The sequence below is a fragment of the Solanum dulcamara genome, chromosome 8 (genome assembly GCF_947179165.1).
Source record: "Solanum dulcamara chromosome 8, daSolDulc1.2, whole genome shotgun sequence".
NCBI classification, from domain to species: Eukaryota; Viridiplantae; Streptophyta; class Magnoliopsida; order Solanales; family Solanaceae; genus Solanum; species Solanum dulcamara.
Genome location: NC_077244.1, coordinates 72,706,275 through 72,732,053, shown reverse-complemented (window position 1 = coordinate 72,732,053; position 25,779 = coordinate 72,706,275). Strand labels below are relative to the sequence as shown.

Sequence of the window (25,779 nt, the reverse complement as noted above, 5' to 3'; positions counted from 1 at the left end):
AAAGTGTTGGGTAAGTGATTTTTGACCTAAACCCTTCCTTTTTCATTAAGTTTTTGACGATTTTAACTCTTAAATTTTAGTTTCAAACCCCAAAAATCTTTGTTTCTTCCCTAATCCGAATTTAAGAAAAATTGTGATTTCCAACTCGTTTCGAGATCTATTTTTATGAGTTTTTCAACCATGAGTTCCTTATTACCAATAGAATGGGATTGTTCAATAAATTTCTAGATTTGACCCTTTTCGAAAATAGTTAATTTTTGGACCATTTTACTCCCGATTCCGAAACCTATCAATATGGGTGTCATTAGACTCCTTGTGTCGTGTATGTTTCATTGTTGATAGTGGGTTGTCATTCCGAGCGCTGAATTCGAGAGTTGCTTGTCCGGTGGAGGTATTCGAGTGCGGTTTCGGCAATTGAGGTAGGTTTGGCTATCTTTCTTTGAGATTGAGATGGGGTAATTAGTCATTCATATGTTATAGACTTTGGGATGGGTTGTAGTATGAGTTGAGAATGTTATATATATTGTGATGCCCGTGTGGAGGATTATTTATTAATGTGTTATCGTGACGGGGTTTATTTGTATTACATAGCCCGTGTGGGGGCCTTATTTGTTATCTTATTTGCTTTGAGAGCATGTGAATTGTGATTTTCCTAAGAGAGAGGCTTGAGTATATTATTTGACTTGTGATGCCGCCTGAGAGATTGAGTTGGGGGTTTTGAGCATACTTGAGTATTGAAATATTGTTGAGAAAGGGGTGAATATTTAAATGAAAATGTGTTCTTTCCGTTACTATTTATTGAGGGTGAATATCATGTGTAGGTTAAGTTTTGAGAACTTTGAACCTTATACCACATGTGAGTTGATTATTACTTCCATGCATATGTGTTTTAATGCATTCATTCTCATTCATCATATCATGAAATATGGGAAGTTGAGAAATATGGAAATTCTTTTTGAGAAAGAAAATGAAACACCTTTAAACCTTTGTATCTTGAGTCCCTGACCGAGACAGTTTTCCGACAAGGTAGTGGATGCATTGTGATCCCAACCTTTGTATCTTGAGTCCCTGACCGAGGCAGTTTTCTGGCAGGGTAGTGGATGCATTATGATCCTAACCTTTGTATCTTGAGTCCCTGACCGAAGCAGTTTTCCGGCAGGATAGTAGATGCATTATGATCCCTTGACCACGAGGAGGTGGCAAGGATAATGAGATATTGTGATTGAGGTATATAGTCTGCGAGACCCCCATGGTTCCTGCTTGGTAGCACAGCTTGGCAGGTGTATACGACAGGCTGTGCGACAGTCTTGATTCCACCGTACCACCACATCATTGCATCATCATATTGCATTGCATTAATATTTGTGCTACTTGAATTATTCGATTAATTGTGATTATGAGTTGTTATTATGGGTTTACTTTACTCGTGCCACTATATATATATACTGGCGGCACCGATGCCGAAGTGGGACTTTTTTGTATGCAGGTGGAAGCGTTCCTTAGTTTATTTCATAGGTTTGATTAATTCCTTATACTCAGTCAGCTAAAACCTACTGAGTACATGTGAGTTGTACTCACCCCTACTTCTGTATCCCTTTTTGATGCAGATACTAGTCGGAGTACCCCACGTGACAGTTAATATTCTAGCGGATTGTGTATTCTTAGATTAGTGGTGAGGTCCCAAAATTCGGATCGTCACTAGTCTATCTTTATTTTTAAGTCTTTTGTATTAATCAGAGACTTATGTTGTATCTTCAGATTCGAACCTTGTATTAGATGCTCTTTATACTTATGACACCAGATTTTGGGATAATTTCTTCATTGTTTTTTTTTATTTTTATTTAAATCGTGGCATCACTTTCCCCTTTGGGATTCTTGTATGAATTTTATTTTTAGGGTTACACATCAGATTGGGTTTTGAGATGTGTGCCATCATGACCTCAGTTTTTGGGTTGTGACAATTGGTATCAGAGCACTAGGTTCACCGGTCTTATAAGTTAAAGAGCAGGGTGTCTAGTAGAGTCTTGCGGATCGGTACGTAGACGTCCATACTTATCTTCGAGAGGCTACAAAATACTTAATAGGAGAATTTCTTTCTTTTTACTCCCTTCATGCGATTTATTCATATCAAGTGTTGTCTACCTCTGATCTATTCCTTCTGCGCAGATGGTGAGGACTAAAGCCACAATTACTGAGGGTGAGGCTGCACCTGCTGCTTGAGCCGTAGTACGCGGGCGAGGTAGAGGACGTGGTGGAGTAAGGGGACGAGGCCGAGCAAGGGTAGCGGCACCTGGTCGTGGACGAGCTAGAGAGCTATCACCTGAGCCCATGTATGAGCATGAGGATGACTTAGAGCAGAAGACTGAGCAGCAGAGGCCATCCTAGCCTCCTGTGGTTCTCGATAGTACTCCGATGCTTCAAGAGCTATTGGTTCGATTATTGGCTAGACTGGATGGTGCTCCTACCTCTGGTATTATTTCAGGTACTATAGGTTCTCCTATCACAGTTGGTGCTACACCGCCAGTTCAGGGGCGTAGTGTAGGATTTCAGACTCCTAGTTCATCTTCAATGCCTTCTATTGCACCTCCGAGATTTGCAGCTCCGCCAGTTTCTGCTAATGCTGCCATGTTGGTAGCTGAGCAGAAGAGTTTTGAGAGGTTCGTTCGATTGGCACCTCCAAGGTTTGATGGTAAAGCCGGAGAGAAAACCTATGACTTTTTGATTGAGTGTCAAGATAGGTTGTTCAACCTAGGCATTTTAGAGGCACATGGAGTTGCTTACACTTAATATCAATTTACGGGAGTTGCCAAAGAATGGTGGAGGTCAGTTCTTGGTCGTAGACCTATTGGTTCTCCTATGATGAGTTGGGAACAATTTACTGAGGTGTTCCTTGAGAGATTTGTGCCTTAAAGCTTTCGTGATCAGCGTAGGGATGAGTTTGACAGACTGGAGCAGGGATCCCTATCTGTATCTGAGTACGAGACTCGCTTCCATGAGTTATCTCGTTATGCTATGTCGAGTATTCCCACCGAGTTCGAGTGGATTCGCAAACTAGTGAAGGGATTCGCCGGTTATCTCCAGGAGGCTACAGCCTCTCTTATACTGTCTGGGGGTACGTTTCAAAGTATTATTGATCATTCCAGGATGATAGAGAGTATCCGACGTGCTAGACAGGGCGGGGCTAAGAGGTTCCGTCGGTAGGGTCAATTCAGCGATCATTCCTCCAAGGGTAGAGAATATTCGGGTTCAGGAACCCATGGTTATCAGGGCAAACCAGTCCAGGCAGCTATTCAGGGTTCTTCGAGCTCCGGAGGTCGTTTTGACACTTCTAGTTATTCCCCACGGAGTTCAGGTCCTCGAGGTTGTTATGTGTGTGATGAGTTTGGGCATAAGGCCCAAGATTGCCCCAAACGTGCTCCTTCTAATGAACGGCCTGGGGCACCAGTTGTTCGTTCTATAGATGCTCCAACTGTTCGAGGTTCTTTGCAGAATACTAGAGGTAGCACCCATGGTGCTAGGGGTAGAGTACGAGGTAGTGCTCGTGGTGGTTCGCAGGCTAAGGGTGGCCGTAATTTATGCTATGTTATACCGGGTAGATATGAGGCAGAAGCCTCTGATGCAGTTATTACAGGTATTGTTCCAGTTTGCCATCGTTCTGCTTCAGTATTATTTGACCCAGGGTCTACCTATTCTTATGTGTCGACTTATTTTGATGTGGGTATTGATTATGTGAGTGAGTCCCTTATTGTGCCTATTACTATTTCTACCCCAATAGGTGAATCTTTAGTAGTGGATCGGGTATACAAGGGATGTTTGGTGATATTTTTGAGTAGAGAGACCCGTGCAGACTTGATTTTATTAGACATGCTTGATTTTGATGTGATACTGGGTATAGACTGGTTATCTCCTTATAATGCTATATTAGATTGTTATGCAAAGACCATGACCTTAGCTTATCCCGGTTTACCTAGCTTAGTATGAAAGGGTAATCCGAGTTCGTATCCTAAGGGGGTGATATCTTATATTCGTGCTCGTCGCTTGATGGATAAGGATTGTTTGTCTTATTTGGCTCATGTACGTGATCTCACCACGGAGTCATCTCATATAGAGACTACGAGGGTGGTGAGAGAGTTTATGGATGTATTTCCTACAGACTTGTCAGGTATTCCTCCTGAATGTGATATTAATTTGGAGCTTGACACTAAACCCTTCTCTATTTCTCCTTATCGGATGGCTCCGGCAGAATTGAAAGAGTTGAAAGAACAATTGGAAGATTTATTGAAGAAAGGGTTTATTAGACCTAGTGTATCACCGTGGGGTGCACCGGTTTTATTTGTGAAGAAGAAAGATGGTACTATGAGGATGTGTATTGACTATCGACAGTTGAACAAAGTCACTATCAAGAACAAGTATCCTCTTCCTCGCATTGATGATTTATTTGACCAGCTTCAAGGTGCATCGGTGTTCTCAAAGATTGATTTGAGGTCGGGTTACCATCAGTTGAGAGTTCGGGAATCTGATATCCCAAAGACTGCATTCAGGACTCGTTATGGGCATTATGAGTTTGTGGTTATGTCCTTCGTGTTGACTAATGCCCCGGCTACTTTTATGGAGTTGATGAATCGGGTATTTTGACCTTATTTGGACTCGTTTGTGATCGTTTTTATTAATGACATCTTGGTTTATTCCAAGAATAAGGCGGATCATGTTAGGCACCTGAGGACAGTCCTTCAGAGATTGAGAGAGGAGAAGTTGTATGCAAAATTCTCCAAATGTGAGTTTTGGCTTGAGTCCGTGACATTCTTGGGTCATATAGTGACCAAGGATGGTATTATGGTTGATCCATCCAAAGTTGCAGCGGTTCGTGATTGGGTTAGGCCTACTTCGATTACCGAGATTCGGAGTTTTATTGGGTTGGCAGGCTATTATCGTCGGTTTGTTCAAGGATTCTCTTCTATTGCAGCCCTATTGACTAGGCTAACTCAAAAGACCATGGCATTTCAATGGACTGATGAGTGTGAGGCGAGCTTTCAAAAGCTCAAGGAATTATTGTCTTCAGCACCTATTCTAGCCTTACCCGAGGAGGGCGTGGCATTTATTGTGTTTTGTGATGCTTCGGGAGTCGTCTTGGATGGTGTATTGATGCAAAATGGTAGAGTTATAGATTATGCTTCTCGACAGTTGAAGGTACATGAGAAGAACTATCCTACCCATGACTTAGAATTAGCAGCGGTGGTGTTTGTTCTGAAGTTGTGGAGGCATTATCTCTATGGAGTGCATTGCGAGGTCTATATTGACCATCGTAGCCTTAAGTATAGTTTTTCTCAGCCGAATCTGAACATGCGGCAGCGTAGGTGGTTAGAGTTATTGAAAGACTATGACATTACCATACTTTATCATCCGGGCAAAGCTAATGTGGTAGCGGATGCCCTGAGTCGCAAAGCATCTAGCATGGGTAGTTTGGCCTTTCTTAAGGCTGTGGAGAGGCCTTTGGCGTTGGAGGTTCAGTCATTGGCTAGACAGTTGGTCCGACTTGATATTTCTACACATCATGGTATTTTGGCCTTTATGGAGGCTAGGTCTACTTTGATGGACCAGATTCGTACACACCAGTTTGAAGATGAAAAGTTGAGGGCCATTCGAGACAAAGTGTTAAGTGGTGAAGCAAAATCAGCCTCTCTTGATTCGGAAGGAGTTTTGAGGATTAATGGTCGCATTTGTGTGCCCAAGGTTAGTGAATGGGTACGTATGATATTGGAGGAGGCTCATTGTTCCAAGTATTCGATTCACCCGGGAGTGGCAAAGATGTTTCATGACTTGAAACAACACTATTGGTGGTGTGGCATGAAGAGAGACATTATTGATTTTGTGGCTAAGTGTTTAAATTGCCAACAAGTGAAGTATGAGCATCAGAAACCGGGTGGTCCTATGCAAAGGATGCCCATTCCTGAGTGGAAATGGGAGCGTATTACTATGGACTTCGTGTCTGGATTACCCATGGCATTGGGTAAGTATGACTCTGTCTAGGTGATTGTGGATCGATTGACCAAATCAGCCCATTTCCTTCCGGTGAAGACTAGCTACAATGCGGATCAGTTAGCTAGGATCTATCTTTGTGAGATTGTTAGGCTGCATGGGGTACCTATCTCTATTGTATCGGATCGGGGTTCAGTGTTCACCTCTCACTTTTGGAAGGCATTACAGCGTGGTTTGGGTATGCGGCTAGAGATGAGTTCAGCATTTCATCCCCAAACCGATGGTCAGTCCGAGCGGACTATTCAGGTGTTGGAGGATATGCTTAGGGCCTGTGTGATTGATTTTGGTGCCCGATGGGACCAACACTTGCCCTTAGCAGAGTTTGCCTATAATAACAGTTATCACTCCAGCATTCAAATGGCACCATTTGAGGCATTGTATGGTCGTAGGTGTCGATCACCCATTGGATGGTTTAATTCTGTTGCGGTTGATGCATTAGATACTGACTTACTTAGGGATGCTGTGGAGCGGGTACGTTTGATTCAGGGTAGACTATTGACAGCTCAGAGTCGTCAGAAGAGTTATGCTGATAAGAGGGTTCGTCCCTTAGAGTTCATGGTGGGTGATTGCGTGTGGCTTAAAATATCGCCCATGAAGGGTGTGATGAGGTTCGGAAAGAAGGGCAAGCTTAGCCCAAGGTTTGTTGGCCCGTTTGAAATCCTGAGGAGAGTAGGTGGAGTGGCGTATAAGTTGGCCTTACCCCCTAAATTGTCAGCTGTCCATCCGGTGTTTCATGTTTCCATGCTTCGCAAGTACATACCGGATGAGTCTCATGTGATTTCTTATGATGCGGTAGAGTTGAGTCCGGATTTGACTTATGAGGAGGAGCCGACAGTTATTCTAGATAGGCGGCTTCGTAGACTTAGGACCAAGGAGGTGGCTTCGGTCAAGGTGCAGTGGCAGCATCGGCCTGTTGAGGAGACGACTTGGGAGTTAGAGTCTGATATGCAGGCTCGGTACCCTCAGCTTTTTGAGACCCTAGGTACTTTATTTTATCTTATGTTCGAGGACGAACATCCTTTTTAGTGGTGGATATTGTAATGACCTTGAGGGTGATTTTCGAAAATTTGTACAAAACACGCGTGAACAGTAATACGCGTGAACAGTAACACACGTGAACAGTAACTTTTTGGGCAAAAAATGCCCCTTTCTTCCCATTTCAATATTTTTCATCATTTGTTTGAGTTCTTGAACTCCTTGAGGTGATTTGAGAAGAGATTTTCGAGGCAAAGTATTGGGTAAGTAATTTTTGACCTAAACCCTTCCTTTTTCATTAAGTTTTTGACGATTTTAACTCTTAAATTTTAGTTTCAAACCCCAAAAATCTTTGTTTCTTCCCTAATCCGAATTTAAGAAAAATTGTGATTTCCAACTCGTTTTGAGATCTATTTTTATGAGTTTATCAACCATGAGTTCCTTATTACCAATAGAATGGGATTGTTCAATAAATTTCCAGATTTGACCCTTTTCGAAAATAGTTAATTTTTGGACCATTTTACCCCGATTCCGAAACCTATCAATATGGGTGTCATTAGACTCCTTGTGTCATGTATGTTTCATTGTTGATAGTGGGTTGTCATTCCGAGCGCTGAATTCGAGAGTTGCTTGTCCGGTGGAGGTATTCGAGTGCGGTTTCGGCAATTGAGGTAGGTTTGGCTATCTTTCTTTGAGATTGAGATGGGGTAATTAGTCATTCATATGTTATAGACTTTGGGATGGGTTGTAGTATGAGTTGAGAATGTTATATATATTGTGATGCCCGTGTGGAGGATTATTTATTAATGTGTTATCGTGACGGGGTTTATTTGTATTACATAGCCCGTGTGGGGGCCTTATTTGTTATCTTATTTGCTTTGAGAGCATGTGAATTGTGATTTTCCTAAGAGAGAGGCTTGAGTATATTATTTGACTTGTGATGCCGCCTGAGAGATTGAGTTGGGGGTTTTGAGCATACTTGAGTATTGAAATATTGTTGAGAAAGGGGTGAATATTTAAATGAAAGTGTGTTCTTTCCGTTACTATTTATTGAGGGTGAATATCATGTGTAGGTTAAGTTTTGAGAACTTTGAACCTTATACCACATGTGAGTTGATTATTACTTCCATGCATATGTGTTTTAATGCATTCATTCTCATTCATCATATCATGAAATATGGGAAGTTGAGAAATATGGAAATTCTTTTTGAGAAAGAAAATGAAACACCTTTAAACCTTTGTATCTTGAGTCCCTGACCGAGACAGTTTTCCGACAAGGTAGTGGATGCATTGTGATCCCAACCTTTGTATCTTGAGTCCCTGACCGAGGCAGTTTTCTGGCAGGGTAGTGGATGCATTATGATCCTAACCTTTGTATCTTGAGTCCCTGACCGAAGCAGTTTTCCGGCAGGATAGTAGATGCATTATGATCCCTTGACCACGAGGAGGTGGCAAGGATAATGAGATATTGTGATTGAGGTATATAGTCTGCGAGACCCCCATGGTTCCTGCTTGGTAGCACAGCTTGGCAGGTGTATACGACAGGCTGTGCGACAGTCTTGATTCCACCGTACCACCACATCATTGCATCATCATATTGCATTGCATTAATATTTGTGCTACTTGAATTATTCGATTAATTGTGATTATGAGTTGTTATTATGGGTTTACTTTACTCGTGCCACTATATATATATACTGGCGGCACCGATGCCGAAGTGGGACTTTTTTGTATGCAGGTGGAAGCGTTCCTTAGTTTATTTCATAGGTTTGATTAATTCCTTATACTCAGTCAGCTAAAACCTACTGAGTACATGTGAGTTGTACTCACCCCTACTTCTGTATCCCTTTTTGATGCAGATACTAGTCGGAGTACCCCACGTGACAGTTAATATTCTAGCGGATTGTGTATTCTTAGATTAGTGGTGAGGTCCCAAAATTCGGATCGTCACTAGTCTATCTTTATTTTTCAGTCTTTTGTATTAATCAGAGACTTATGTTGTATCTTCAGATTCGAACCTTGTATTAGATGCTCTTTATACTTATGACACCAGATTTTGGGATAATTTCTTCATTGTTTTTTTTTATTTTTATTTAAATCGTGGCATCACTTTCCCCTTTGGGATTCTTGTATGAATTTTATTTTTAGGGTTACACATCAGATTGGGTTTTGAGATGTGTGCCATCATGACCTCAGTTTTTGGGTCGTGACATTCTCATTCCCAAAATTTGCTTGGCATGACCCAAGTCTTTCATATCAAAAAACTGACACAATTCTTTCTTCAACTCGTTAATCTTGAAAGTATTCCTGTCCATAATCAACATATCATCCACATATAGCAAGAGGATGATAAAATCATTGTCAAATATTTTTTGTATAGATACACAATGATTTGAAGAAGTCTTCTTGTAGCCTTGCTCCCCCATAACAGATTGAAACTTCTTATACCAATGTCTAGGAGCTTGCTTTATCCCGTAGAGACTCTTTTTGAGTTTGCACACAAAATTTTCTTTACCATTTACTTTGAAGCCCTCAGGTTGTTTCATATAAATCTCCTCTTCTAGGTCCACCGTGAAGGAAAATCATCTTCATATCCATCTGCTCAATCTCTAAATTAAGACTAACAACCAAACTAAAAACTATAAGAATGGAGGACATTTTCACTACAGGAGAAAATATTTCGACAAAGTCGATAATCTTTCTTTGACTAAATTCCTTAACAACCAATCTAACTTTATACCTGCGCTTCAAGTTGTGTTCTTCAATTTTAACTTTGAACATCCACTTGTTCTTCAAAGCTCTCAAACCCTTAGGCAATTTCACCAACTCATAAGTGTGGTTCTCATTCAAAGATTTTATCTCATCTTGTATGGCTTCAATCCATTGATCCTTATGCTCGTCTTTCATGGCCTCCTCATAACACCTCAGGTTCACCTCCGTCAGTACGTAGTACATACTCATTGGGTGAATAACGAGATGTATGAATACCTTGTGGATCTTCTAAGTGGATTATTTGCTTCTTCCACAACTTCATGAGCAGGAGCATTATCAACAACAACATCATTATTATTATCAATATCAATATTTTAATCTGGGACTTGATTCTGAGTATCACCATGATCATCAATTTCATCAATATCATGCATATTTGTATGAGAAATTTGATCAAGATGGACTACGCCATCAAAACTTGAAGATTCTAGCTTCTGCGCTTTGTCAATATCTTCAATGGTTTGATTCTCTATGAAGACGATATCATGGCTTCTCATAAGCTTCTTCTCAATTAGATAATATAGCCTGTAATCAAATTCATTAAGGCCATATCCAACAAAGATGCACTACCTTGTCTTGGCATGTAACTTTGACCTCTCATCTTTTGACACATATACAAAAGCTTTGCAACCAAATACTCTCAAATGGTCATAAGAAACATCTTTGTCATATCAAAATCTATTTGGTACATCACTTTGCAAAGAAATAATAGGAGATAAGTTAATAATATGTGCAGCGCTCAATAAGGCTTCACCCCAAAAGAAGTTCGACAACGTTGCTTCAGAAAGAAAACATCTAACTCTTTCCGTCAAGGTCCTGTTCATCTTCTCAGCCAACCCATTAAGCTAAGGAGTCTTAGGAGGAGTCTTCTGGTGTCTAATACCTTGGTGCTTGCAGTATTTGTCAAATGGTCCACAATATTTACTACCATTTTCAGCACAAATACATTTCAGTTCCTATTTCAACTGAAGCTTAAAACTGCTTAAAGACATCCAATACTTGGTCTTTAGTCTTCAAGACATAGACCCAAAGTTTTCTTGGGCAGTCATCAATAAAAGTAACAAAGTAGAGTGCACCATCTAGAATCCTTGTCTTCATTGGGCCGCATAAATCAGAGTGCACCAACTCAAACAACTTTGTCTTTCTTGAAGGAGGGTTAGACTTAAATGAAACTCTATTTTGTTTTCCATCCAAGCAGTGCTCACACTTTTCTAATTTAGCACTTTGCAAATCTAACAATAATTTCTTCTTGGCTAGAACATTAAGCCATTTCTCACTGATGTGGCTCAGCCTATTGTGCCATAACGGTAAAGAGTTATCGCTTTCAATAACATTCATCATATTGGTACAAGTCGAAGCCGTAGTCCAGTATAGACCACGACGTTTGTTACCACGAGCCACAACCAAGGAACTCTTAATAAGTTTCCATTTTCCTCCACCATCGGTACTAAAATATCCTTCATTAGCTAGAACACCAACAAAAATTAGGTGCAGACGAATATCAAGTGCATGTTTTACATTGTTCAAAACTAGTTTAGTTCCAATACTAGTTTCCAATCAAATTGTAGTAACACCAACCACACTAGATACTGTCTCATTACCCATACTCAAGGTTCCAAACCAGGAGTATAGTAAGAGAAAAATCCTTTCTTGATGTCACATGAGATGCGGCACCGGTGTCCACAACCCAACTTGATTCATCACAAGTAGAGACGGTGGCTAGGCAATTTTCATTACCATCTTTTTTATTTTTTTATTTTTGTCTTTGTTCTCCCTCTTTAATTTCCGACAGAACTTCTTTATATGCACTTTCATGTCATAATGATAGCACTCAATATACCTAAGTAGTTCTTGTCCGTCTCTTTTTATTAAAAAAATTTAAAAAGCGACAGACTGCGTCTCAAATTTTATTACGTTTTTTAGCGAAGTAGTCCGTCGCATTTTTTTCTGTCGTTTTTTGATCTGTTTTTAATAGTGAATAAATGATAGATATTTGTTTAGTAAAATAAGTATTTTAAAATAAAAAAAATGGATCAATTTATAAATTGAGACATTAATTGTTTTATTCTAAATATTACTAGTACATCTTCCCCACCCTTTTTTTTTCAAATCTAGGTACCCTAACCGTCAAAATTCAAATGATTGCATTGATTAAGAAATTATAATTATAGTTTACACAAATATTTTGCGGTTAAAAAATGATAAACTTTAAGAGATGTTGATGTATAGTATGAAGTCCAAAGAGTCCTACAATTTTCAGGGAAATCATAATTTCCACTTGTTTCAAAAATGGCGACCCCATGTTTGTCTCTGTCTTAATAATTTCATTGTCACCCAATAAATTTTATGTCTGAGAAAATCAAAGACAAGCAAAACGTAATGTATTGTATAATATTTAATTTCCGAATTAATTGAGTTGTTACATTCTATAAAATTTCTCCGAGTCTAGAAAAATTAAACATCATGTGATTTTTTCCCCAACCTTCTTTTGACTACGATTGTGTTAAATTCAGTATGTTTTGATGATTGATAAAATAATTTGAGCCAAATGAGTGAATTGGATTTGAAAGAATCTCTTGATACTAATATCATGTACAAGATCTTTGAGTCTATCATGTGTTTACTTGTGATAAGGTATACACAACATTATATTGGACTTCTCTCATACATATACACGTGTGATATTGGTAGGGTCGAATGGTTCATCCAAACTTCTTTGACAGAAAATTACATTATGTATATATGGTTAAAATTATTATATATATATTAAATCCTCTTCAACTTCTCCGTGTGTTTACTTCTTCATATTTTGAACACCTTAGGAAAAATCCTGACTCCGCCATTGAGCTCAGTTGGTTGGGTACCTAAACTTTCTGGTGAGTGTTCGATCAATTCTTCACGTTGTAATCTCCTTCTCCTCGGATCCTACCCTCAATTAATTCTTTTCAAAAAAATTAAAAAGGATCTACATTATACAATACATAGTTGGAATTTACATCATATATGCACAGTGTAGGAAGTTGTGAGACCTTACCTAACAAAAGGACATATACATCACAGATCGAAGTGCACTTGCATTAATCAGTTAAAGACAATTGGAGAGGATATGTTCCACAAGAACAATAAACTGGTGATTTGATGGAATTGTCTATATGGATACTTTCAAAAATGCCCAATTAATATGTGGTATCCTTTTATTTGCAACTATTTATCCATACTGTGCAATAGTTTACAAATCAAATAGAAAAGAACAAAAATTAGGAAACACAATGGCCTCCTTCCTAATTCGTTTTCTTTGTGGAATATATACAATAGACACGACTTTAATTTGGATTATATTTTCCAATTTGTGATCACCAAAGCGAGACAGCATAGAAGAATCCCTCGCTAGTAAAATGTTGGTCTTTTCTAGCTAGGCTTGATGATGATAGACATATTCGTGTATTGTGGGACCCATTTATTTGGAACGATGTTCTCAATATAATGTTTTTCATTTTTAAGGACGCGAACTCGATAATTCTAAATAAAGGAGAGGAATCTCAACCATCCCATTATAACTAATGTTAGTAAAGTGACTGACGAATTTAGAATTTAAAATTAGTGGATTATGTTCCTTAATCGTACCCTTTTTTATTTCATTTCTCTTATACACACACATTGTCCAATTTTAACGCAGTTGGTTTACTTCATTTTACATTACCTTTGTTTTATATATTTTCTGATGGATATAAAAAAATTTATGAAGAATTCGGGAGGATAAAGATTTATTCCTCGTTTTTCTTTGTATTTACTTATCGATTTTCTTTTGATATAATTATTTGGTACTTAGAATTTACAATCTCTAATTAAAAATAAATGTATCACATTATCTAAGATACCGCACCACTTGGTGTCTAGTTAACCCCTTATTGTAATGCAGCTTTTAGAGACACAACCAAATAATATATATCAAACAAACAAGCAAACAAACAAACAAAATCAGTGACCATACGTGAAGTTCATTATTCTATTGACAGTTTATAAGTGGGTCGTTTTTGTTGGGTGATGTCTTATAAAAAAATTCCAATTATTTCAGTCATTATTAATAAAAAAACAAATGCAAAACTGGTTATAGACAATTCCAAATATATATTCTGTTCCCTTTGGATAATAAAGGACCTGCTGACAGCTGTATGAGAAATGAGACATATTTTCCTAGATACCAATGTAATATATATTATTGGCTTATATATTGCTAAATGAATTATGCATTATCTACCTTACTTACCCTCATGTTCTAGTGAAAATTGCTCCTCGGTTCACTTTTAACCTATTCAGAAAACATAATTATTTTATATTAATAGTAGGATAAAATAGTCATGTCAATTATTATTTTCTTAATAGACATGTCAAATTAAAATATAACAAATAAAAATGAACGGAAGTATATGCAATATGTTACATTTCAGCGTTTTGAATTTAGTGTGGGATTGTGAAATTTTGTTGATACATCCTCATTTCTCTTATTTTACATTAATTAAGTTAAAAGACCAACAAGCTAAAAAGACAATGTAACTAATTAATTGGCTTAACGAGGTTTGACTATTTTAAAGGATTCCTAGATCGATCTCTCTATAGTTAGCTCAATAAGTCATTTTAGCTACTTGAATGCTTCTTAATTGTTCAGATTATTCCTTAAATCATGTCTATCTCTAGTTACTAAATAATATATCAAAAGCGTTTTGCATGACAATTTAAGTGAGATATATTTGAACTGTTTTGTATATGTCACGTAGAATGCATATGTTTATTTATTTAATTTTATATAACTTTAACTATTTATTTGTGCATACTCAAAATTGAAGTATATATATGTCAGTTAAAACCAAATTAGAAGACACAATTTTATATTATTCCAGATATCAAATCATGAGAGAAATGAGTTTCCTGGCATGCGCTCAGGGCGAAAACATCAAGTGTCCCGTCCCGTCCACCTACCAAGAGATAATTAGTTTAATGAGATTTCAATCTTCCAATAATCGTCACGGAATATTTAAAGCGGATCTTGTCCCCAGACGATCATTCCGACAAAGATCAAATGTTAGTAGAGCATTGATCAATAAATAAATAGCTGGGACAATTTTAAATATATACAATAAATTAATTAGTTTACAATAAATATAATCATATTTTATTTATATAAAAAATAGATAAAATTGTAGACTATACACTGACTATCCAATATATATTACTTATACATAAGTTATACACTATATATACATTATGATACACTGAAAAACTGAATATAACTTAACTATATATAAAATATACGCTGACTATATATACCTATACAACGAATGACTATTTTTTTGGTAATTATTTTGGCCAAATGGCCACTGAGTGTAATTTGCCCTAAATAGAATAAATGTACGGAGCAACTTCTGTATATACTAGAGATAAATCAACCATATTCTACTATAGAAAATTAATAGGTACATGAGGGTAGAAGTCACGTAGGACTGAAGAGTTTATCGGAGGCCTTTTTGATCGAAAATTACATTTTCATATATAATTAAAATTATATATAACTTTTTTAGGTGTTTATTTTTTTATATTTAAATCTCTGTAGTGAACATGGAAAGAAAAGTGTGAGATAACATGGGGATAAATACAAAATAAATAATTGTACTATAAATGTATAATAGGAGCTTATTAATTAATGAAGATGCTCAAAGTGATGATGATGATTACAAGTGTTTGTTCTTTTTCTCACTGCACCTTAGCGTATAATTGCACGTTTTGGTTCTTTTGTAAAGGAGCTTTCTGATGTTTTTATTTTTAGGCTTTGACTATATTGAAATTTTCCCCAAAGAAACTTCTCTTTTTGGATTTAAAGGTAAGTCACCCCACTCACATGGCCTGTTTCTTGATAAATCATCTCCTCTTTAAAATCCTAAAAAGAAATACACAAAAGATTCCCACATTTAACTGGACCCCAATTCTCTTCAATTCATGCATTGATCATTAGGGTTTGTTGGCTTCTTATAACTTTTCTTTTCTCATTAAAATAGTAGTAGCTATTAGTCAGGATGGTGTTAACGGTGGCAATGGTAGTGGAGGAGAAAAATATGTTAATGGTGAAATAACAAGTTGAGGAAAGGGATAAAATGAGTTGGGGCTTGGGCACTAATTATAAGGTGGCATACAGGTGGCGTTCATCTCATCAAAATATCAGTATTACTTAAAATTACACATTCAATCTCAATTCTACCCTAATGGGTGAGTTGAACCATTTTAATAACGACAAGAGTATATTTACTTAGGAAAATAATATAATGGAGGGTGAAATCGATTCTTGTAGCGTTCATTCCATCAAAATATCAATATTACTTGAGATTACGCGCTCAATCCCAATCCTATCCTAATGGGTGAGTTAAACCGTTTTAACAACGGCAAGAGTATTTTTATTTATAAAAACAATATAATGGAGGGTGAAATCGATTCTTTTCTTACCAGATCAAAGAGCAAATTTAACCATATTTCCATTGTAAAATTATCAAATTAGAATTATTATTGACATTTGTTAGGTCATCTCAACCGGATGGCCTAAAAAGTTGAGTACAAATTAAATTATATTGCTTCCCCATCTTGATGTATTCATAAAACTAAGTTAAAATAGAAAAAGGAAAAGGAAAAGAAAGCCAGCCCTTTACCCCATTCCTCACCTTTAGATCGATCCTTCTTCACAAAGCATATGTCAATTCAAATTAATTAAGAAGCTGCTTTTTTGGTTGTTAAAAAGAATACATATAAATATAAATACACTGCACCCTTTTTGTTATCTTTATACTTTTTCTTGTGTATCACTCATGAAATCCTTTTTTAGTTTCACTTTTTGTTTGTTCTTCCGTTTTCTAGACACACACAAACATATGTGTCAAAGACTTGGTAAATTAATCTTGGTGCATAAGATGATGGCCATAAGTGGTTGAGTTATAACTTAGAATCCTCATATTTAAATCCTAACTATGAACAGTGAATGTGAACCATAGATTACCTATAAATTGCCCGTGCACTTTGTCATTTGTCTTAGGTATTATATATATAACATATGATCAGCTACCATCACATGTGGATTTAGAGTGTTAACACACTTGGTTAAATATAAGTAACTTTGATTCAAATTTCATATATATGTCATAAAGAAATCCACATATATAAGTATGTATGAATATTAACTTTGAATTTTCAACTCAATTACTAACACTTCAATTTATTGTTCTAAAAATTTAAATTCGGTGAAATTGATGAAGGCACAATGAGACTAGAAAGGCCCCCTCCCAGGGAAAAAGTTAACTCATTTTTCAACCAAAAAGATAAAGAAAAAAGAGTATAGAAAGAAGGAGAAAAATAAAGAAAAAGCAGAGCAGCCCATGCTCCCTGTCCTACTAGTAAGTAATTGTACTTCCAACTCTTAATTTTAGCTTTCATATATCTCTAGAAGAATCTAATTATCTTTAGACAATGAATTTTAATCCACAAAATAATTTGATTTATAAATAACGTTGTTGTGGTCAAGATCATAATGTCAGAGGAATCATTACCGCAAGGCATAGAAGGGAGATCATAAGTGTCTATGCCGTAAAATCAATTTTCTCCCAACTGGTTGGATCTTAGGTGCGATGATTTATTTCACGTGCGAGGTCTGTGGTTCAAGTCCAGGATGACCTAGTTGTGTCAGGGAAAAAAAAGAAGTATCTGACTACTTCATCCATGCTCTACTTGATATTATATTGTTATATTAATATAAGATTGCTGTAAAAATTCATAAATTTCTAATCTTGAATATTGATCGATCATTGCCTGTTAGGTTTGAAATGAGAAGTGTTTTAGGCACAGTTTAGTGACAGTGTGAAACTAAGCACAATTTTAATTGAAGTTAGGAAGACAAAAGAAACTAGTAGTAGTTAGCTATTGCTTGCAAGTGACAAACTCTACCTAAGTGACCTGACTAGAGCTGGCCTCAATCTGTCTTTTTATTAGTTGGCTTATCTCCATTAAGACACTAAAGTTTGCCTGCGTGTACCTCAAGTTGTTTACCCCTTTTCTTCCATATATAATTGACTCCTAACAAATGGATCCCTCAGTGTGTTAAAGGAAATTGGTCTAGTGGGTGCGTGGTAGCATTTCTTTGAGTCCTTTCCTTCCTATTTTTAGTTTCTCCATTTTAGTGGTGCATTCAAAATTTTAAAATGGTGGATGTTACATTTCTTTTATTATATATATCCGCACCAATAATAGATCTAGTTTTGAATAGGAATATATATTTAATTTAGTTTGGTTCAATTGTAAATGTATTTTGAATTAATTATGTTTGATGCAATATGTTTTTGATCTGCTAGGTAGGGGATAAGGCTACACATACGCCACCCTCTCCAGTCTCCAAATCCCAGTTATGATCATGAAATTACACGGAATATGTTGTTATTGTGAATATAAAAATTTATCGTTCATTTGGAGTGATAAGATTGTATAATATGTCAATTCATCTAACCTCTATATTATTTGATGGGAACTAAAGCTGCACAATTAAAGAAGGTGACACGCTCAGCGGGGGAGCCCTTATATAATACTTTGATGCATTACCACAAGAACCAAATGTCCCTCTCAAGTTTTAAGTAACCTAAACATTAAACATATTGATATGACATGTGAATGCAATATTATCACAAATTGTGTTACACAAGTTATATACTATCATCTGGACTTTTGTTTGTACTTTGCTTGCTTGCAAATTGGTCCGAAAGGTTTTAGTTGAATCTCCTTCGTCAGAAAATTTAATTGTGCAAATAGGATAAAATTATGGGAAAAGATATAATATTTTTTTTAATTATAATTACATACATATAAATTGTTGAATTTCCTTGAGATAGGAATTTTAAAAGTAGTGGTAAAAGTGGCTCAAAATTTGCTCTAAATTGCACTCTTCTAGCAACTTTTTTAAAAAACCCTTGTTAAAATTGTTGGTTCTACCATTATCTCCAACTCCAAGTAAATAAATAGGTTCAATTACATTCTATCAATAACATTGCTAAATTTGTCCATCATATAAAGAAGAATTGGGTCTAAATAAGTTTCCAAGTCCAGCACTTACATGTAAACCAATTAAGGCCCAAATGTTTTTCTCCAAATATTTTCCCAATTTAACAAAATAACATACCATCATTAATTAGAAACTCAAGAACCTCAAATGAATCCACTGTTACAACATATAGCTAATAGCAAGAGTAGTCAATTTCCATCGATCTCTTGATATTCATTGAGACAAAGTAAGCACTCATAGTATTATTGCATCTTAAAATTCAACACACATAAATTATTTAAACGTCACACGCAAGCGAATTAACCAACAAGACTCGACTTATTTTACTACATTTAATAGTTGTTGCACCAAAAAAGTGTAGTTCTTCATTTGCGACTGAAGGAAGTAATAATGGTGAGAACAGCCATAGTAGTGAATCCAGCAAGAAGGGGAGTAGTTGCTAAATTACCCCTATCGAAGAATTTTTGGCTCTTGGTCCTTAACTCTTCGAATGTATCAATCCCAGTTGTCTCAATTGTGTCTACAAATCCATTTACGTAACGCTTGAGTTCAGAACTGACTCCAAAACCAACACCAACTCCACTTGCTAGGAAGAAACTTAACGCCTGCATGCATTACAAATTAATTTCATTCAAAAAGAAAGTGTTACGTTATATATATAGTCACTCAATTAGTTGGATTATTAATCTTGATCCTTTTATCAACTACTTTTAATCAGTTAAGTCAAATTGACTTTGTACACGTACTGTCTATCTCCAGTCGTTTGATATGATGGAATGCACATTATTTTCTAAATTCACATATTGAATGTGCAACCATCTCAATTGTATCTACTTAATTATATATACCTTATCTACGTAGAAATCCAAGAGGCCAAGGAACCTGCCATGAAAAACCCTCTTCCCTGTAAAGGCATAATACATTGCGAATGGCAGCTGAATCAATGAGTACAAAAATCCAATTCCTGCCGCCGCTACGACGTACCTATATTAATAATTTATTTTTAGTATAGTATATAAGTAAAAAATATAAAAAATATTTTTAATATAATGAACAAGTAAAAATGAGAAAAAGTAACTTGTAGCCCTTAACATCACTGTATTTGGTTTTCTCGCCTCCGCTAAGTTGGAAGCTATTAGTAATCATGAGTGGCACCGAAGCTGCGCACAACAACATAGTAAAAAGTCTAAGAACAAGGATTGACATAGCCCTTGGTGTTTCCATTATATTATAGTAGTAATTCTTTTTTCTCTCTTTTAGCTAGATATATGTCTTTCTTGCACATTTTTAGGTGGTAGAGAAAGCAACCTTTTATAACCTTGGACTACAACTATACTTCTTGTCGTTAATTATCGTGTCCAAGATTAATTTTTGTCTAAATTCCATCGTGTTTGTGTCATGGTACTATAGATAATGAAGTTTCCATCATCATTTCACAATTATGTTCTTTTCTGATATAAATAGTATACCTATCCAATTATGTCATGATTTTGGGAGATTATAATTCTTCTTTTATTTATTTTATTTAATTTGAACAGCAAGTCGCTTGCCTGAGAAATTTCTCTTTTTGATTTGAGCCTTATAGAAGGACCTCTAGCCTCCATATATAGGAAGTTGCTAATAGGTGTCATAATAGGTCTCATTTTGCTTGCTTGCGGCTAATTTAGCAAGATGGTCTGCAACCGTATTGATCTCCCTAAACAGTGTTCTATCTTGACATTAACAAGTTTCTTCAGATGTTAAACCTCTTCAATTATTCTGTTTAGTTTATAACAATAGCATTTATTTTCATTGATCATGTGGACAAGAGATAACACCACTTCAAGGATAAAGTCCTGATATAATTCAAAAATATGCATCTTCTCAATTGGACAAGAGATAACAAATCCACTGCTCAAATGAGTTTGAGTCGAACGATTATATATTGATCCGTTCAAAAATTACTTTGTTAAAGTTGTTATAACATTGGGTTGTAACCCAACCCGCCCTAATTCTCCATTACTAAAATGATTTCCATTTTTCTCCATTACTCACAAATATTACTCTTTTTCTTAGTTGATGAATATTATGTGTATATATTATTCTTCCTCTTCTATATTAAACTCATTTCTGGTGTTTAATAAACCTGTACTCATGAATCCTTTTCTAAATGTCACTATCTATTTGTTGTTTTATGCTAGAAATACATCATCGCAAGTGAATTTACTAAATTTGGACGCTATATGCTCCAAAATGCTGTCAACTAGACTAGGCTATATCAAGAAGCAACACAAAAGGCTTCAAAACTTGTGAAAATTGTCCAGCAATTTGACAACTCGGTGCACAAAGCATTATGCACTCACGTAAGGTCTAAAAAGGATCGTGCCCCAAGAGGTGTGACGTAACAGTCTTACCTAATGTAAGCATTAATGGTTACTTCCACGGTTCGAACAAGTGACCTATAGATTACATGGAGACAACTTTAATGTTATTGTTCCAAGGCTCCCCTCCAAGCAATTTAAATATTGATGATTCGACAAAATTCCATTCTATATTTGGTGTTGAAATTGCCTTCCCTTTTCGGTATTTGTCTTTTGGCAAGAGATAGACATTATCATGGCTGAGGTTGATGGAGACAAAGAAGGTCCCCTTCCCAAATAAGGTATATTCATCATCTTAACCAAAAAGAAAAAGAGAAAAATAAAGAAAGAGCTGATATAGGCTTGAACATAGTAGAATCTCGTAACTTTAGCTCAAACATTGTGTTTGTATCAAAAAATCAATATACAAAAGTTAAATTCAGATCTCATGTTACTAACACTTGAGGTCCTTGTCCTAGAATTCAAAACCCTTATGTCAAGCATACACACTCTCACATCTACTTTTTAAAAATATAATTTTGTCTATATATATGCAATATATTTTTTCAACGAGAGGTCCTTGTGCAAGGTAAATCTGGCCCTGCAGCTCTTGGGGAAGAACCAAATATCCGCTCATTGCACTAGTGTGGCAAGTTAAAGAAAAACATCAGATTTAGGGGAAAGAAGCAAAATTTGGTCGTTTTTACGCCTTATTTGCCCACTATAGAACGAGATAGAATTAATCAATTAAGGCCTCAACTCCTACTGACATTTACAAACATGGTTGGTTATTTCACATGGTGCACACGGTAGGCAGTTGTCCTTAAAGCTAAGAGACCCTTGAATGTTTCATTTATTTCTCTTTCATTTCTAATGTTGGCGATCTAACGTGTTTCAAAGCACGAAACTTTGACCTCCTGTAGTAGTCCTGAGAGTCTCTTTTGTCCTGAAAATGCTACTTTGTTTTGTAAAAACAGAATCAGGCCAGTATGTATCATAAGTTTACTCCTTAAAAAAATACTATAAAGTACCTGAAAGTTAAATATCTATTCAAACAATCACGTTAGCAAGAGTCCTAATTAATACAACAACATTCATGAATTATGAACGTTAGACATGCATTGCTATGGAACTCTTCCCAGCCAACGACAGGAAATTCTTCTTTCGTCTTCATTAGGGGTGTTCATGGTTCGGTTTGGGTCGGTTATTGATTAAAACCATAACCAAACCAATTTAATCGGTTATTAAATGTCTAAAACCATAACCAAACCAAGTAAAATAATAACCACGGGTTTGGTTATTGTCGGTTTGGTTCGGTTTGATTCGGTTATTCGGTTTATGACTAGCCGAGATAATTCAAATATTCTCTCTCTACATTCTTCAAATTCTTATGAAGCTCTTTTTTCCTCACGACCCACAGAGGTTCAAAACAGAAAATGAAACAACTTAAACATTCGGAAAAAAAAAGAAAACAACTTAAAATCAATTTAAAATTTGAAAAACTCCTTACAAACCTTCTCAAAATTTGACAATCTTATACTTGGGGTTGAGGAGTTGAGGTTGCTCTTGAGCCTTCACTGTTAGTCTATGACTGTGAGTCTGTGACTTTGTGAGAAACCAACGTGAGAGAAACAAAAATGTAAAAGGAAAACAGATACTAGGGTTTTAAAGTTTTAACTTTTACTTTATGTTGCTGCCTACTGCTCAAGTGCTTAGTGCTTATTAGAAATTTAGGATTTAGAATTTCTCAACTTACATAAATATATAATATTAAGAAAATACTTACCATTTATAGCAATAAAAAAATAATTTCATTGAACACTTATAATACATTTATAATACAGTTTTAATACATATTGCAGAGAACTATTTATAAAACATATATAATACAAGTTTTATAAATGGATAATACATTTATCACATATTTTAATAGACTTATAATACATTATGTTAGTTTCTTACTACACAAACATAATATATATTTTAAAACACTTATAATACATTTATATTGTGTGCATAATTCACTTTTAATACAAGTGTAGATTTATCATAATATTGTTATATATTGCTATAAATGGTAATAAATAAAAAATATCGCTAAAATCAGTAATTAATTTTTAAAAAGCACTCAATCAAGTAATTTTTCCTTTAGAATTTAGGATTTAGAATTGGGCTTGAGAGTTGGGCTAATGGGCTTGGATTGTTGGACTTGGACCGCTGTTTAGTGTTTATTAGAATTTATAATTGGGCTTGAGAGTTGAGTTTGGATTGTTGGGCTTTAAAAATAAGTATATTAATATTAACTTAATAATTAAAACGTATAAAATATCGTTAATTATTTATGAAAAACTAATATTATACATATAAATAATTATAAATTTTAAGTATATAATTATCGGTTTGGTTCGGTTATTTATTCGGTTATTTTTTTCTATAACCATAACCAAACCAAATATTATCGGTTATTCAAATTTAAAACCAAACCAAACTGAATGTCGGTTATTTTATTCAGTTTGATTAAATTTTCGATTTGGTTTTGGTTTTAACCAAAACTGTGAACAGCCCTAGTCTTCATCACATCTCTCACCTGCAAAGCAATCTGTCAGTCAGAACAAGCTTTTACCTTCCATGATTCTCTACAAAATACCTATGACGATAAGGCATAACAAGTTCTTAAGTAAATAACTTCTCAATTCACCTAAGATTCCCATTAGACTTAATTATCAAGATGCCCACATACATTTTGACTCATTCTTAATTAGGTAACAATCAGCTAGCCATCTCAAGGGAAAGCAAGTGAATTTACGCATCTTTTCAAGAATTGATGGGGAATTATCGGTGTATTTGGCAGGGCACACAAGCAGGTAAGACGCTAGTGTCCAACAAACTTGTATTACCCAACACATTTACCTTCAACTAATTGCATTGAGCATAACTGTCTAGGGTGATTTAGCATATTGTAATGAAGCACAAGCATTTCATACATCTAATCAGCCAATACTTGTACTTAATGCAACAACTCTTACTACTATTACTCCTCAATACCCAACCACTAGAGATCAGCAATATGAATCTCTATATCCATTTCCTACTATTTGTTCCCATACTAAAGATACTCAAAAATCTGACTTTTAAGACAGAACAAGTACCAAGACACATTGTAGAAACCAAAATCTTCATTATTAAGCACCTCCACAAGGAACAAATGTTGAGTCCCACATCGGTGGGTTAAGGGGCATTTCATATTTGGTCTTGGACAATCCTCGTCTTTTGAGCTAGCTTTTCGTGTCCATTTGCTTATCAATAAACGTAAGGAGAGGATGTAGGGTAGAACAAGCTTGAACATTCTACGTGTTCATAGCATTCTTATTCAAGTTGAACACACCAACTAACACGCACATTAAGACTAAGAGACAATGCCATTTAGTCAGTGTCAAACATTAACTAGCCCCAAATATTGCTGAACATTCTTCAAAATCAAAATAAATCTATCCCACGTTGCGCATTTTCACCAAAAAAACGTCAAAATACATGGGGTCTTACAAACTAGAACTACTTATAATGTCAAGCCTATTGTCACATTAATAAGTTATAGAACTCTTTGTCCCCCCCCCCCCCCCCTTAAGAATTCATAATCCACTATCATTGTACATTAATTTTGATTAATATTTCCTTGAGAGTTGCCTATGCTATGAGAGAATTAGTGGAGTAATTTAAGTGAAGATCATAATAGTAATAGAGTAATTAATATAGAGATCATTGGCATTGGGATTCTTTTTAGGATGCCCTATTAATTTGGCACCTTAATGTGGTCATGCAGAGTGCAGGCCTTACCCTCTGTTCTGTCAGCCACATAATATTCTTATATACTAATATATAGAAACTATCTTTTCTTATTTTTGAAATTTAATTTCCTTCTGCTATTAAACGAGCCATGTTTTTTTTTAGTTTTGTGTCCAGTATTTATTTTAGGGCTGAATTTGCGTTTCAGAAAATTGATTAAAAGGAGAACCACTCAAGCTCGAACTCGAAATCACTTCTTATGGGTGAAAGCGATCATATCCATTTTAAAGTATAAATATCAACACGTGTAATTCTTAAAGAATTTAGGGAATAAATATTCACCACTTGAATCATTTTGAGCTGAAATTATACAACAACAACAAAAAAAAACCTATATAATCCCGCATGTGGGATTTGGAATGGGTAAAATGTACATTCACCTTACCTTCAGAGGTTGTTTTTGAAAGATCATCGGCTCAAGTAAAACCATTATAAAAATCAATAGAAACAAAAAATTCAAAATCAAAGAGGACATAGTAAATCGTAAGTAAAACATTACATAAATAATATTCAGAGAAACTAAATAATAACTACAATCAAATAGTGCAATAACCGAAACATCCGTTGTAACATGAATCTAAGGACAAGCTAGAAGTACAAGAATAATGCTACTACGACTATAAAGGATGAAGAAACATGTATAGTGTACCAAATTACCACCAAATCTAACCCACACGAAAGCGAGACAACTTTCAATTATCCACTAATTAATTACCTTTTACCCTAATTTGC

General features: G+C 35.7%; 1 protein-coding gene across 1 annotated transcript; it reads right to left on the bottom strand.

Moving 5' to 3' along the window:
- Nucleotides 1–18,964: 18,964 nt before the first annotated feature.
- LOC129899333 (CASP-like protein 4D1) lies at nt 18,965–20,161 on the bottom strand. The gene is made up of 3 exons (XM_055974268.1): nt 19,944–20,161; nt 19,714–19,849; nt 18,965–19,470 (listed from the first exon to the last, which is right to left on the bottom strand). The coding sequence occupies exons 1-3, from the start codon at nt 20,087–20,089 to the stop codon at nt 19,231–19,233; spliced, it is 522 nt and encodes a 173-aa protein (XP_055830243.1). The 5' UTR covers nt 20,090–20,161; the 3' UTR covers nt 18,965–19,230.
- Nucleotides 20,162–25,779: the final 5,618 nt, after the last annotated feature.